Source organism: Amblyomma americanum, chromosome 10 (assembly GCF_052857255.1).
Source record: "Amblyomma americanum isolate KBUSLIRL-KWMA chromosome 10, ASM5285725v1, whole genome shotgun sequence".
Classification (NCBI taxonomy): Eukaryota; Metazoa; Arthropoda; class Arachnida; order Ixodida; family Ixodidae; genus Amblyomma; species Amblyomma americanum.
This window is the reverse complement of record NC_135506.1, coordinates 115,875,396-115,892,184: the sequence shown is the minus strand read 5'-3', so window position 1 is coordinate 115,892,184 and position 16,789 is coordinate 115,875,396. Positions and strand designations below refer to the sequence as shown.

At 47.3% G+C, this 16,789-nt stretch overlaps 1 protein-coding gene across 1 annotated transcript; it reads left to right on the top strand.

Moving 5' to 3' along the window:
• The first annotated feature begins 525 nt into the window (after positions 1–525).
• Positions 526–6,967, top strand: LOC144108650 (uncharacterized). The gene is made up of 3 exons (XM_077641832.1): positions 526–834; positions 1,562–1,671; positions 6,516–6,967. Exons 1-3 carry the CDS (start codon positions 617–619, stop codon positions 6,923–6,925), a joined length of 738 nt encoding a protein of 245 aa, XP_077497958.1. The 5' UTR covers positions 526–616; the 3' UTR covers positions 6,926–6,967.
• The last annotated feature ends 9,822 nt before the right edge of the window (positions 6,968–16,789 follow it).

Sequence of the window (16,789 nt, the reverse complement as noted above, 5' to 3'; positions counted from 1 at the left end):
GCCCCAAACCGCACAGCAGTCTGTTTCGTAACTGCTGAAAGAAATAAAAATAGATGGTCACCCATGAATGACAAAAAAACAACAACACAAAAAGCAACAACTAGTAGCTGGAGGTTTAAGTAGCAGGTGTCCATTATAACGATTTCATTACTTCAGTTGCAGAGCAGTAACCTTGACTTCAAGCATCATTATAGGCACTCAGATATTGAACGAATTGTTTATACAGGCTACTGCCTCGGTGGTGAGAAAAAGTTTGGTGTGTGATTGCTAGACCACTTTGCACAATGTGTGCCTGAAAAAGTTGTCCTTTTTTTGAGAGAAATTTTTAAGCTATCTACACAAAGTGGTAGAGCCATAGCAAACTGCACTGCCAATATAATATACTTTAAAATAGTTAGATGTTGGGCTAGTTGGATTTGTGACAAATTATACATTGTGTTAGCGCAACCAGGACAGGGACACAAAAAAAAGAGACAAACACGAGCGGTCGTGTTTGTCTGTTCTTTGCGTCCCTGTCCTGGTTGCGCTAAAAATATGCATAATTTGGCAATATAAGTAAGTCTGAGGTGAGAGGTTACACAGTTGAACAACTGTCATAGCAGTAACTACCTAAAATATGTTTTCTTTCCAGGGTTTGCAAGTATCCAGCCAGGAGGCCATCGATCTCGAAAAGAACACGAGGCAGCAGTCTGGTAGCGAGATGTGGAAGAGAGCCCGCGTCCACCGATTGACTGCTTCATCATTTGGGGTTATGGTCAAGCGCCCTACGTGGACAGAGAAAGGTCTGCAGAACCTGACTGCAGACAAAGACCTTTCCCGTGTCAGGGCTGTTCAGTAAGTGAGGTCTTATTTTACTAAGTACGGACATGAATTTCAAGCAACACATGACGTCATGGGTAGTGCTGTGAAGCCTCATATGTGCACGTCGAATAGCTCAACAGTTGACCACAAGCGGTAAATTTAATCACTGTTTGAAAGACCAAAGGTCAAAATTTTTCCCTTCAGAAAATGAATGAATACCAACAAGTGCGGAGCATATGACATGGCATGCAGAACGTTGCCTGGAGAGCTTACCATAATTTCAGCAAAATATGTGGACGCCTGAAAAAATGAAAACGTTGCCTTCTTTTTCCCCTATCCTCTGTTCCTGTCCCCTCACCTCTATCATTTCATTTCTTCATTCTGCCTGCGGTCCTTTATTTCCGCTGCCCCAGCTCAGGTGCTTCAGTATCGATGGCAGATGCCGGGGCTAGCAAAAATCTTTTACTTCCTTTTTACTATTATTTTTAATAAAACCACCACCACCACCTTCATAGACCTTTTCAAAACGAGGCCAAATGGTGTCGCCACATTTGCTTCTTTGCTGTGGATATGCACCAAGTCAGGTTCAGAATAGCATGTGTTCTTTCCTTTATCTTCATTTTTTGATTAGCCGACTGCCCTACAATACAATGCGAATGGTTATTTATTTGCTGTACACCAGGCAAGCACACCCAACTCTGCTCTAGGTGTAAGTTCCTCTTGAGATGAAGTGCCTGCCTTTTTTATGCTGTTATTGCAGGTACGGCCTTACGAATGAGCAGCCGGCTGTGCAGCGCTACGTGGCTGTGATGAAAGCCAGGGGCCATGATGTCGAGGCTTTTCGGAGCGGATTGGTCGTGGACCCTTCATGTCTGTTGTATATGTGGTTTCGGTTTTGGTTTGGGGATCACCTGCCGCCAGAGGCACCAGTGTCGCTATGTGTATATATATGACTGTAAGTGGCAATAAACTGGGATGGTTTTGGTTGCTAGCAGTTCGTGTACTTGAGCGGCACCCGCCGCTACAACATTGGCGACGAGGATGGGATCATTTCGGGGGGCGTGACTTTCGCCGCTTGCTTTCAGGCGCCATGAGCATTTCTGGACTCGCGCCGCCGCCCCCGTTCCTGCCTGTGCGTGGTCGACCTGCTGTTGCGTGGCCGCAATGGTTCCGCATCTTCGAGAACTACGTGCTTGCTTCGGGGGCCTCTGACATGCACGCCGGATCGTCGCAAAGCACTACTTCTTCACAGCCTCGGCGTAGAAGGTCAGCGCATATTTTACACATTACCACTTCCATCGTTGGACAACGTCAAGCTCGGTGAGCAAACTGCTACTGAGATAACGTTGGAAGATAGCAAGGGCACAGGCGACACAAGGCCTGAAGTATCGTCGTACGATATCGCAGTCGCCGCTCTGCATGCTCATTTTTCGGCAACAAGCAATGTTGTTGCCGAACGGCATCGTTTCAGTAGGCGAGTTCAGCAAGCTGGTGAATCAGTGAATGAGTACATACATCACTGCATTGCGGGAGCTTTCTGCTACATGCTCTTTTCCAGCCGAAGAAGATTCGCTGCGTGACCAGTTCGTTGCTGGTATTTCGTCTCGGAGCTTGCGCGAGCGTCTTCTGCTTGAAGGATCGTCTCTCTCGTTCGCTAGAGCAGTACTACTGGCAAGGCAGTTTGAGCAGGCGTACAATGATCTGCAAGAATTTCCTTCTGTAGATGTTGGACGCATAAATACTCGTGGAAATACGCCTACGCGTACACCAGAATCCGACGAGAGCTCGAAGTGGTCGCACAACCGCCAGTCTCGTTATCGCTGCGGTTCATCCCGGCACAATGCAGCATCAGTTCGCTGTCCAGCCAAAAGCAAGCGTTGTCACCAATGCGGTGTCATGGGTCACTTCCGCTCTGTTTGCCAGAAACGAGGCTCCGCTACGGTGCGTGAGGTAGACAGCCAAGACTCTCCTAGCGAGGGAGTTTTGAGCATTCTGCCTGTGACGACGGCCGCTCGCTCCGCTGTTTACGTCACAGTTTCGATTGACCGTGTGGACATAACTTTCCTTGTAGATTCTGGGTCGTCAGTTTCCATTGTTGCACACGATCTTTCTAAGCAGTATTTTGAAGGCCAAGTACTTTTGGCCCCGACTGTTCGGTTACTAGACTATTCAAAACAAGGCACCTCACTCTTGGGTATCGATGCCATCAAGGCCCTCGGTCTACAGATTGATGAGTCATCTCTGCAATGCCTTGAAACGACGCTAACTTCTAATTCTCGAAGGGAACAGCGCCCTGACCCGACGAAAGCCGTGCAGGATATTAACCTCCCAAAGGAATTAGTTGGCGAGTTTGGATCTCTTTTCGATCCAGGCCTTGGCCTCGCGAAAGGTTTCGTGCATCACGTCAAAACGCGATCCACGGTGCAGCCAGTGCAATCCAAACTTCGGCGCCTTCCGCTCTCGCTACGACCATTGGTCTCGGAAGAGCTCCATCGGTTGGAAAATCTGGACGTGATAGAGAGGGTGGAGGCATCTGAATGGGTGTCACCCATTGTGGTCGTTAAGAAGAAAGAGGGAGGTATTCGCCTCTGTGTAGACCTTCGACAAGCAAACAAAGCTGTTGTAATAGACAGCTTTCCCCTTCCTCATACAGAAGAGCTATTGCATAGTTTAGTGGGGGCTACAAATTCTTCTAAGCTAGACCTCGCATCAGCTTACCACCAGGTCATGCTTCACCCTGCGAGTCGCGATTTGACCGCATTTATAACTCACGAAGGCCTCTTTCGTTTTAAACGAGTGTGCTTCGGACTGGCTTCCGCGCCTTCTGCATTTCAGAGTATGATGTCCAAAGTCCTGCAAGGATGTAAGGGCGTGCTCTTCTATATAGATGACATTATAGTCTTCGGGCGGGGCCGGCAGGAGCACATAGATAACCTTGCAGCAGTACTTCAACGCATTAAAGAGGCAGGACTCAAACTGAACAGCAAATGTATCTTCGATACGCAGGAACTTTCATTTTTGGGTCACAGGATCACAGCAAGTGGTATTGTTCCGCTAGAGGAAAAGGTTGCTTATATCAAGGATACACCGGCACCCACCAATACAGCCAGCCTTCGATCGTTCCTGGGACTGGTCGAATACTACTCTAGGTTCGTTCCCAACTTTGCCGATATGGTTGAACCGATGCGCGTTCTGCTTCGAAAGGGGCAACCATTTGTTTGGTCTGGCGAGGTAGACTCCAGTTTTCGAAAGACTAAAGAGGCACTTGCGTCCAACATAGTCCTGCGGATGTTCGATGCATCTCTTCCAGTTATTGTTTCCACTGACGCTTCAGACTGTGGGCTTGGAGCGGTTCTCCAACAGGTGGAGGGAGAGAAACTACACACTGTCGCCTTTGCTTCTCGAGCGCTTTCATCTGCAGAGAGGACATATTCAGTAGGAGAACGCGAAGCGCTTGCGTGTGTTTGGGTGTGCGAGAAGTGGCATGTTTACTTGTGGGGACGCCATTTCACGTTGCTTACTGATTATCAAGCCATGGTCGCATTGCTGTCTACTCAAGGGCCAGGAAGGCGTCCTTTGCGGATAGCACGGTGGGCGGAGCGCCTACTGCAGTACAACTATACAGTAAAGTACCGGAAGGGTTCGCAAAATCGAGTAGCAGATGCGCTCTCTCGCCTCCCTGCGTCACCTCATCAGGAAGAAGAGACTTTACCAGATGAAACTGTATCAGTTGCCCTTATATCTTCTTGCATTACCAGGGAAGAGTTTGAACAGGCCCAGTCGGAAGACGGCACACTGCAACGAATCAAGGCCTACATTGAATTGTCCTGGCCTGCGCAAAAATCCCGGCCGGGTGAGCTTCAACCTTTCCTCAAACTTCGCGATGAACTGTCAGTGGTGGACAATTTGATTTTGCGTGGCGAACGCCTTGTGGTTCCCGCATCACTTAACAGCGCGGATAATTACCGCTGCTCATGAGGCTCACCCTGGAATTGTACGAACGAAAGCACGTCTGCGAGAAAAATTTTGGTGGCCAGCCATGGACAGGCAAGTCGAGCTAGCTATTCAAACGTGTAGTATATGCCAGGCAGCGGACAAGATCGCGAAGGTTATGGCTGCACCATTGAACCCGGTTCCCTTACCAAAGGAACCATGGCTAAAGCTTGGCATGGACATTGTTGGCCCATCTGAGAGAGCACCACACGATTGTCGATATGCGATCACGCTGGTCGACTACTTTTCTAGGCGGCCCGAAGTATACTTTTGCAACCAAGTCACAACACGCACAGTAACAGACTTCTTGGTGTCAGTGTTCGCACGTGAAGGTTACCCAGAGGAAATTGTTTGCGATAAAGGGCCACACTTTTCATCTCGAGAGTTCCAAGTTTTTCTGCAGGATCGCGGCATCCGCTTGCGGCATTCGTCCGTATACTACCCGCAAGCAAACGGACAGGTTGAACGGTTCAACAGAGTTTTTAAAAGCTTTGTTCAAGTGGCTACACTCGAGCAGCGTCCCTTATGCCAAACGGTAACAGAATACTTGGGCATTTACCGTTGTACGCCGCATGCCACAACTGCAGTTGCTCCAGCACTTCTCCTGCATGGACGTCTACCAAGGACTCGGCTCGATGTCGTTGGGTATCCGTCAGCAATATTTGCAACCGACCCTACTTCAGAGCTCCACCGCCTACGCGAGCGGGTGAAGCAAAAGCAGCAATCCAGTAAACTATACACAGACGCTCGCAGGGCCGCAAGGGAAACCAAAGTGAATGTTGGTGACCTTGTACGAGTACGCAGACAAACTGCTTTTAAAGGTGACCTGGCTTTTAGCCGCCCAAGAAAAGTGATAAGAAAGCAGGGGCAATCGTCCTTCCAACTTGATGATGGAAAAACGTGGAACGCTTCAAAGTTGTCAAGGATGCCACGAGCTTCTGCATCTATCTGTGGGTGGGGGGAAATGAGTGATACAAATGACACCGCTAGGGAAAGCAGCTCACCGCCTACCTTGGAGAGACCCGTTTCAGAAGCGCCAACCGGAACTTCAGCTGTGGCTGCTGCGAAGCAGCCGCCTATGTCACCAGTGACCGGCTGTGAGCCGGAAGAGACAAATGACACCGCTAGGGAAAGCAGCTCACCGCCTACCTTGGAGAGACCCGTTTCAGAAGCGCCAACCGGAACTTCAGCTGTGGCTGCTGCGAAGCAGCCGCCTATGTTACCAGTGACCGGCTGTGAGCCGGAAGAGACTTCGCCTGCCGCCAGTGGTTTCTCAGAAGCATCGGGACCTCAGCGTAGGGTACAGCCATCAAGGAATACACGACCTCCAGACCGCTACGGACACTAAGTACAGAAAGACACGTTTTGCAGTGAACATGAACGTGTCACAATCTGCACGAGTGTTGAGTTTGCCGACGTTGTGAAATATGGACATAAATGGAGTTGTATCTTGTTTTCCTCTTTTTGTTTTATATTTTTGTATTAAGTGCATAAGACAAGCACATTGTTGTTACTGTAAATATAATTCTGTAAAAGAGCACTAACGTACTACCACTACTAAATCACTAACCCATGTACCTATCTTTTTTTATAAGGAAGGGAACATGTTGTATATGTGGTTTCGGTTTGGGGATCCCCTGCCGCCAGAGGCACCAGTGTCGCTATGTGTATATATATGACTGTATGTGGCAATAAACCGGGATGGTTTTGGTTGCTCGCAGTTAGTGTACTTGAGCGGCACCCGCCGCTACAACAATGTCCTTGGCTGGGAGCTTCACCGGACAGGCTACTCTTCGACCCGTGCGAAATTCCTTCATATGGCCTTCTTGAGGTGAAGTGCCCATACAGTTTGAAGGGAAAAACTCCCGAAGATATGGGGGATGGGCACTGCCTCAAGAAGGACAGCATGGGTGTGTTTAGGCTGGACCGTGGCCATGAGTATTACTATCAGGTCCTTGGCCAGATGGCTTTATCTGGTTTATCCTGGACCGATTTTGTTGTTTTTTCTGATCAGTTCCTGATCATTGACCGCGTGAAGTTTTCTGCTGAAGATTGGGCTGTTGCAAGACAGAAACTCGACAATTTCTTTTTTTCTGTGCTGTTGCCATATATGGCCTCGAAACGCCCTTAAAGATGCACTGAAGAGAAGTCTGAACTCGTCTTTTTACCGCAGGAACTCTATCTACACGTTCCGGGCATTCTTCGAAAATTCGAATTATTATCCTGTGCGGCCGATTGCCCTAAATAAATCGGATGAAACGTCCCGGCTCCCGCCTTTTTTGAACTGAACACGGTAGGTAGGCGGAGTCAACCAACTCGTGGAGTGCCTTTAAGCCAGTCCAGTGGTGGCTTCGCTTTCATTTAGTTTCTTAGGTTTCTGTGAATAAACAGTTTCAGTCACAGGCAATATAACCCCAAATTAGGCCCACGGAAATAAAAATACACGCGGGCTCTTTGAAGTACGTATCATTCTACCAATGGTAGAGCGGCAAGCCGCCACGGGACTGGCTGACGCGTTGGCTGACTCCTCCTACCTACCGCGTTGTGTTAAAAAAAAAGAAAAGGCGGGAGCTGGGACGTTTATTCCGATTTAATGAGGGCAATCGCCCGCCCAGGACAATAATTCGAAGTTTCCAAGAATGCCCGGAACGTGTAGAGTTCCCGCGGTAAAAAGACGAGTTCAGATTCCTCTTTAGTACACCTTTAAGAATGCATAGTGCCTGTGAACCAACGATTCTGCTCTCAATATTGTTAAAAAGACGACAACGAAAAATCGGCCAGTGGCACGGGACTGAGCAGATAGCACTTGGCCCACAGCCATTAAAATTGTATTTCACCTGCCATCATGTCGTACTGTTCTTTGGCTTGCCACCCCTTATCAATATCATGAAAGGAATGTAGACTCCAAATTTTCGTATGTTTTACCCCTCTGCCATGTGTGAGTTAAGTATAACTCTTGTGAGACATGAAAACTTCAGCATAATTTCTTTGTCATCTTCATTCACTGTAGCACTAAAGGCAGCCTGCCTGAACAGCCAGAAATAGTTGGCGAGTACCGCATGGTCTGTATTTACTAGTGTGGTACGAACCATGAAGAAAACCTAGCAACTAAAGTTTGGTGTCTGTACTCCTTTGGGGCATGCCTTATATTTCATTTCATTTCATTTATTTGTCCCTTAAAGGCCCGAAGGCATTACATAAGGGGGGGCGTACATACAGGTTGGAGGGTAGTAGCAGAGACCACAAAAGAAAGAAAGGGGGAAAAATACACGGGGTACCAAAAAAGTGTACAATAATATACAAACTAAAAGCAAGAAATAAACATACAAAAAGAAAACAAGGAACAGTTGGCACTTCGGTGTCGCAGTATGAATATGTTTATGGGAAGTGATTAGCCAGTTTCTCGCGGAAAGGCGGCGATCGGAGCATGTTATTACGTTGTCGGGAAGGCCATTCCAGAGCACTATGGCGTCGGGAAAAAATGAACTGCACATTGCGGAGGTGCGGGTTTTAATGCGTGCGATTGGGTTACTGTGGTTTAAGCGGGATGACGTACGTGGGGGTGGCTGCAGCAACAAATGTCTTGGTGAGCGATAAAAGAAAGAGTGAAAGAGGCATAGACGGGAAATAACACGGCGAGTTGCTAGTGTCTGAAGGCCGAGGGATCGTTTTAGTAATGTTACGCTGGTATTTCTTGAGTACTGCGATGTAATAAAACGGGCGGCGCGATTTTGAATGGCTTCAAGGTCTGAGATGAGATACGATTGTGATGGATGCCAGACAGATGACGCGTACTCCAATTTAGGACGTACGAATGTTATGTATGCCAACTTTTTTACTTCAGGTGATGCAGATTTTAGATTGCGCCGGAGAAAACCAAGTGTGCGTGATGCTTTGGAACAGATGGTCTGAATGTGTGTTGTCCATGACAGCGATGATGTTATGTGTACTCCTAGGTATTTATAAGATGATGTTCTCGTGACGGCGACCGATTTTATGTTTTAAGTGCTATCAATAACTGTGTTTTTGAGGGAGAATGGTATGGATTGGCATTTATTTAGATTAAGAGGCATGTGCCATTTGTCACACCACGCTGAGATAGTGGTTAGATCCTGTTGAAGAGCGGCAATGGCGCTAGCGCTGTGGATGGGGCTGTAAATTACGCAGTCATCTGCGAATAAACGTAGCGTTGATTTTATGTTGATCGGTAGGTCATTGATGTAGATGAGGAATAAAAGAGGTGATAAGCCTGCACCTTGAGGTACGCCGGATGTTACGTCGGAAAAAGCTGAGCGACAGTTATTAACACAGGTGAACTGCTTACGTCCTTTAAGGAACTGCTTTAGCCAGGAGAGCAAAGTTTGTGGAATGCCGAGCGATGACAACTTAAAAAGAAGAAGATTATGGGAAACACGATCAAATGCTTTTGAAAAGTCGAGAAAGATAGCGTCGATCTGGACAAGGTTATCTAAGTATTGTAGAATGTCGTGGGTGAATTCGGCGAGCTGGGTCTCACATGACAGCTGCTTCCGGAATCCGTGTTGATTCGGATAGAAAAAGTTCATTGATTCTAGGTGGGTCATAAGATTGGAAAAAAATAATGTGCTCAAGTAGTTTAGACGGTATACTAGTGAGGGAAATGGGACGATAGTTGTTAGGGCACGTGCGGTCATCCGCTTTAAATATGGGTGTAATTTGAGCTTTTTTCCAATCGTCAGGGACAACCCCGGTATCTAAGGATTGCGTAAAAATTAGATGCAGTACCTGGCTAGACAATGAAATGGTATTTTTTAGTAGTTTACTGTTAATTTGATCGCAGCCGGCAGATGTAGATATTTTCAGTGAGGCAATAAGCTTTGATACACCATCAGGGTTAATTTCGATTTTAGGCATTTCTGAGAGTGAGATTTCTGGAATGTGTTCATTAGCAGTAACGTTAGCAGCGGAAAAAACTGACGTAAAGTAATTGTTGAGCGCGGTCGCACAGTCATCGCTTTTGATTGGTTCTCCATCAGCATCTAGGAGTTGTACATGGCGATCTTGTGGTTTATTAGATAGCATGCGCCAGAATTTGTTGGGATTAGAGTGAAGGATTGATAGTAAATCTTGAGAGTAAAACTTATCTTTAGCACTTGTCAGTTCTGTGGTATACTGTTGGGCGCACAAGCGATATTTTTCCCATGCTAAGTGACTATTTTGAAGTTTTGCTGTTCGATACAGGCGCTTCTTTTTGCCAAGGAGAGACTTGAGGCATTTGCTAAACCATTGAGTCTTGGTATCTGATTTAATAAGTAGTGTTGGAACGTGCTTACTTTCCAAATGTAGTAGGGTGTCTTTGTACAAATTCCAGTTCGAGTTAGGTGTGCGATTTAGATAGGTGCAACGAAAGTTGTCGAAAAATTTTTCAAGATCATTGTTCATAGCATCAAAATCAGCCCTTTTGTAGTCTTTTATCAGTTTGCTGGTTGGTGATTTCTTCTTTAAAGGTAGCGTCATAGAGATGTGAACAAGGTTGTGGTCGCTTAATCCAGGAATGACAGTAATGGATTTTACGTCGTCCGGGTGACTTGTGAGCAAAAGATCTAGGATGTTGTCTCCTCTCGTTGGACTTGTTATCACTTGCTGAAGGTTAAAGTCAAGGGTTAGTTCTAGAAAAAGTTTCTGTTCGTTTGCAGGTGTCGAACTTAGTGTCGAGAGCAATGACCAGTTAATTTGTGGGTAATTGAAATCACCAAACAGAAATATGGGTGCTTTGGGATACTCATTCCTCATAATCGTTAATTCATGGTGTAGGGAATCGGGGAATGATACTTGACTGTCTGGGGGTCTATAGCAGACACCGAACACTAGCTTTCCGGAGGCGTTGTGAAGGCATACCCAGACAATTTCTAGGATATTATCATGCCGGATAATCGAGGACTGCAGAGTGTTACGAACGGCTATTAGAACTCCTCCCCCTTTTCGGTTAGTGCGATCTTTGCGGTATGTGGTGAAATGGAAGTCTGAAGGGAACAATTCGTGGTCTTCTATCTCTGGGTGCAGCCAAGTTTCTGTAAGTATGACCATATCGGCGTCTGTGACTTCAATGAAACTGTGAACCTGATGGCGTTTAGGTAGAATACTCCGTATATTAGTAAAAGCGATGTTGATGAGTGCGGGTGAATGACGATTGTTTGGCGGAATCGGTTCATGCAGTTCAGTAGAGTGTCACTTGGCTTGCTCTGAGGCCTGCTGTGTATTGTCCTGTGCTCCATTTATTTTTGCCGCGGGCTTGGTGTTCGTATCTGTTTCTGTTATGGTATTAGAGGCATGATCGTAGGTGTAATATTTCTCGCCAACGATAAGTTTATCGTATCGAAGCTTAAAGCTACACCCTCGGGGCTTAATGAATTGAACCAATTTGGAGCGAGCGAGTCGAGTGGCGAATTCGAAGTCTTCTCGGATAACGTAAGGTGTTTCTTTCAATTTACGACCACATGCAAGCACGCTTTCTTTTGCCTTGTAGTGATTCATTTTAACTATTATTGGTCGCTTTTTTTCCGTTGAGAATTGACCAATGCGGTGGGCGCGTTATATTGCGCTTGGTTCTAGATTCAAATCTAGTTTTTCTTTGCACAGCGCAATAACTTTTTCCTCCGATTCAGTCCATGATTCTTTGTCGCTATCATCTAAGCCGAAAAAGAGCAGGTTGTTTCGGCGCATTCTGTTCTTCGCGTCTATGTTGGCGGCCTTTAGTTCAGCGATGTCCTGCCTAATCTGGCTAGTCTCTACCTGTTTTGATGGTGATACTGTTTTACGCTCGTCTAATTCGAGCACTGCTACTCGGTTTGAAAGTGCTGTTAGTTGTGTTTCATGGCTGATTTCGGTTGTTTTCAATTGATCAAGGTCGGCACGCATGGCTGCATGGTGTTCTTCTAGCCGCTTGAGAGCATCTAAAATATCGGAAAGGTTGGTTGGTCCGGGGCCAGGATTAAGTTCAACATCTCCCGAAAGCAGCAGCATTAGCTCAGATAGCAAATCAAAGGCAAGTATGTCACATAACACACGCAGCGCAGTGCGCCATTTCAAGTCGTAGGGGCACGACACCGCGAAAAGACAACGATCGCTACTACGAGTCTCCTTAGCGTAGTCTAGGTAACTAACCTGGAAGGCCAATACCGGGGTGAACATCGTGCAAGAGTCGGTGTCGTGCCCCGCCGAGCTGACGTTGTGCCGCAGATTAAATACTGTTGCCTCTGGCCATGTGATTGATGACGTAGTCGATGGCGGTGGTTTCCAGGCGAAGGCGTCGAGAGGCGCCAAATATGGGCGGTCAGGTCCGGTTGATACAGCAGATGACTGTTCAGGCATCCACGGAGCCGAAGAATCCGGGAAGTGCAGTGTAGGTGATGGGCAGGGGTCCAGGCCACGGCGCGTATCAGCAGAGAGCCAGTACGACAGCACCTGGAAGGCCAATACCTGGGTGAAAATTGTGCAAGAGTCGGTGTCGTGCCCCGCCGAGCTGACGTTGTGCCGCAGATTAAATACTGTTGCCTCTGGCCATGTGATTGATGACGTAGTCGATGGCGGTGGTTTCCAGGCGAAGGCGTCGAGCGGCGCCAAATATGGGCGGTCAGGTCCGGTTGATACAGCAGATGACTGTTCAGGCATCCACGGAGCCGAAGAATCCGGGAAGTGCAGTGTAGGTGATGGGCAGGGGTCCAGGCCACGGCGCGTACCAGCAGAGAGCCAGTACGACAGCACCTGGAAGGCCAATACCGGGGTGAACATTGTGCAAGAGTCGGTGTCGTGCCCCGCCGAGCTGACGTTGTGCCGCAGATTAAATACTGTTGCCTCTGGCCATGTGATTGATGACGTAGTCGATGGCGGTGGCTTCCAGGCGAAGGCGTCGAGCGGCGCCAAATATGGGCGGTCAGGTCCGGTTGATACAGCAGATGACTGTTCAGGCATCCACGGAGCCGAAGAATCCGGGAAGTGCAGTGTAGGTGATGGGCAGGGGTCCAGGCCACGGCGCGTACCAGCAGAGAGCCAGTACGACAGCACCTGGAAGGCCAATACCGGGGTGAACATCGTGCAAGAGTCGGTGTCGTGCCGGGAATAGAATAGTTTTTGTTATGTAAAGGAGATGACAAGCATGTCACAATATTTAATGAACACTGGAAAATACATGCAAATATTTAATAAACTCTGGAAAATACACGGGAATCACTACAAATATTCAATGATGCCCGTGCGTGCACAAATACTTGTTCTGTCGGTTCAATGGATATCCAGCAACCTGTTTGCAGTGTCCAAGTCTGCTGACATTCATGCCTCTCTTTATGGCAGTTGTGACTTCTACCTTCATATGCCTGTCTATACAACCGTATCCTTCCATTTGTTCTTGCTTATTGTTGTGCTGTTATGTCGTACAGCTGCTAGTGTGCCAAATTGGTTTTTTCATACCAGACTTTTTAATATGCTTCTCTGGTAACAAGCAACAAGGGATGAAGGAGACCACTCAGACCTTGCTGCTTTACCTGAGAGAATAACGAAGTCGAGCACTGACATTTATATTGCTCAGTTCTTGCGTCAAGTCGTAATGTGTATTGGGTGCATGCTGCATTTACAGATAACTCAGATTTTCTGACATGCACATTGTATTCTGTATGCTGCATCCTGTAGCCTTTGTCTTCCCCTTTCATGTCTGTGTAAATAAAGAATGTCATGGTTGTGTGGAAACGGGTAATGGGCTGTACAGCTACCCTATTCACAAAGTCCATTATAAGTTTTCAACCATCACTTATTTGCTGTTACATACTACATAACATCAAGGCTCATAAAAGGGAGAGCAAAGCTTGCCTTTTATTATGACAGGGGCAAATTTGTCAAACATTCACTCATCAGATAGTTGTACCAGCGGAGACTGGAAGTTAGTTAGTATAGCACATTAATCCACATTTCATTTATGATGGGGCCCAGAGAAAGCGGTACCAGACTATCGAAGATATGAACGCCATTGCGCATGCCCTCCAGTCATTTGCCCTCCTTCCCTCTCTCCAAGAGTACACAGTCTATTCAGACTCACAAGCCGCTATACACCACATACAGAAACGCTCCCTGACCCCTTCTCTCCAACAGGAGGTCGAACGAGCGGTCTCCGCACCGCAGCCTTCCATCGTTTTCCTCCGCTGGGTCCCTGGGCATTCAGAGATTGACGGCAATGAGCTGGCCCATCAGCTCGCCCGCGACACACTTTTCCGGGCACCGTTGACCCTGGCCCTGGCCCAACCCAACCCCAACCCCTGGCCCAAGCCCTCGGAGGACGGTGGGAGGCTCACCCTTCGCGGCACCATAAAAGAGGTCTACCTTGAGCTCCGCCTCGACAAACGCCTTTACCCTCCTCCTCATCCATCACTCACGGTGCCGGAGTCTCGCCTTCTTCGGCACATTCAGATGAATGCAGTTATCACCCCGTCCCACCTCTTCCTCTATCGCTATCGATCGGACCCTTCCTGTCCCAACTGCCCCTGCATCTATGCGGACCTGGCCCATTGCCTCTTCTATTGCCCGGCTGCTCAGCAGTCGGGTTCCTTCCCCCCACCCTTTCTATCCATCACCACCTGGCTCAACTGGCTTGGTGCTGAAGGAGAAGAACAGCGGCTTCTGGTCGCCCAGGCGGTCGACATGCTCGGCCTATAAATTATGGTCGAATAAAAGTCTTTACTACTACTACTACTACTATGAAAACTTTTGATGCGCTGTATGCGTCGCTCAACATGTATCCGCAGGGATGCTATTTCTTCCGTTTCTTTTATCTCCTCTTCACTGAACTGACCTCTTCTGAGGAAAGGGTTGTTCAAAGCCACGTTGATTGTCTCGAGCATTTCTTTAATCTTGAAACCTTTGTCTGCCATGACAACATCACCATCATTGAAAGGAAGGGCCAAGAAACCACTCTTGCTCACACATTCTTTGTCAGAAATAGATCCTGGAAACAAATTGGAGACAAAGGTCACTGTACCATCGGGCGAGATGCCAATCAGCCCTTTGTAGGTGTTCGCTGATTTGTACGATGAGAATGTTGCCGACTGCAGTGCAAGTGAGCTGACTGCCTGACATTTAATTTCTGTTGCATCCAGTATGACTCGAGTTGCAGAATACTTTCCTTGGAAGCAAAGTGGCATTTCCTTTTGAACATGTTCCTTTGACATCCACAGAGGTATCTGTGTTAGTTTAGTGAAAGCAAGACTGGCCCAGGCAATGCAGATTCTTGATACTGTGGCAGCTGACACATAGAATCTGTCAGCAAGGTCCTTTTCAAAAAGTCCAAGGCTCATTCTTACAAGAAAAAGGAAAAACTCGTTTTCCACTGTCAGGCTTCTTGGCCCACCTGCCAGCGATGGGTGTGCTTGTGATGAATATTTGAATCTGATGTTTTCTGCCTGTTCCCCTGGATTACAGAAAACTAAAATTGTTTTAAATATTCCATATGATGGCAGACCGGTATAAAATCTCATGTTATCATCACTGTGCTTGAATCGTTCAATAGAAAACTCTCTTCCAACTTTCTTTTCAAGCTTCTCGGCTGTGGCTTTGGTGAGTTCCAGTTCTCTGTTGGTACGAAACAGCACTTCTTTTACTGATTTTATTTCTTCTTCCTTTTCTTTTGCTTCTTGTTTAGCTCTTTGAAGTTCGACATGAGCCTGTCGGAGTTGTTCTTCGGTAACTTTCAGCTCATTCTTCACTGTTGTGAGTGATTGCCTCAGATCTTGCGTTTCTTTTTGTCCCGTGCAATTCCGTGCACATTGAGGCGGCTGTGATTTCAAGGAGCTTAAGTCCATTTCAGCATCCAGACATGCTGTTGGTACATGAGGCGTTCCAGAAAGTTCATCACAAATGTCGTCGGCTTGCATTCCACTGGCTCTTGTTACTTCTCCATTCACAGCAACATTCTGCACGCAACGCTCTTTCGGTGGCTTCCTTTGCACTTTACTTTGCTTGTGTGCGAAACTAAATATGCTTGATACTGCATCATTTTCGAGGGCGCCTTGTGCCGGTAGCATAGTTTGCATAAAAGTCGCCATCGGCGAAGTGCTTTGAGCACACCTTTGTGTGCTTGTTTATACGGAACTCCTTGCCCTCATCTCTCCTTATTGCGGCAATCCGTTTTTTTTTCAAACCAGGATTTGTGGGGAACCGTAGAAAAGAAACCAGCAAAAGCACAGCCCACTTAGTAATTGGTCAAGGTGCAGGTGTAAAAACATCAATAAATATGCACTTTGAAAAATGGTATCAGATGTCTTCTTGTGTATTCATCAAGGTGAAGAAATGAAAAATGTGCATTTTCTTCACGTCTTCAGTACATACAGTTGAAGACAGAATAATGTGGACCATGCTTGTGCAATCAAGCTCGTCTAAGCACCATCTATCAATACTAATGTAGTGTCTCATACTTCTGCAAGTGTCACGTGCACTTGCACATAGAGGAAGAAAACCTTCGCATGTTCATTAATAAATGCGAGGCAGGATTTGAAGCCACAGAGTGTGGCCCATAATATTTTGCCTGCGAATGTGCTTCAGTCTGGCAGAGAGCTGCGGGGATGCGTATGCACAGGAAAAGTTTATCCGTCGCGCGGTAGAAGAGCTAAGTGTCTAAGCGCACCCGCGTACCGTTAGTCACTACTAAGCTAGTGGGACGACTTTGAACACACAGGGCTGCTAAAGGCTGAGCTCTATGCACACGAAATTTCGAGCGAAGGCCCTAGCGATGAACGGCGCGGTCGCGCTATTTTGCCCGTGTCGCGCTAGGGTCTGCATTCACAAAAAATGTTGTCCGTAGCCCAGAAATGCATGCCGCTTATGCTTTGTTTTAGGCTTCCAGTTCGTGCGCTCCTCCCCATGATCTGTCGTCGCCTCAGCAAGCGGACCGGCTTGGGTCAGCGCCGTTGCCGTAGAGAAAATATTCCTTTTACCGTGACTGTGAGGCAGAGCTGCAAAACTTAGCTTAACTTAG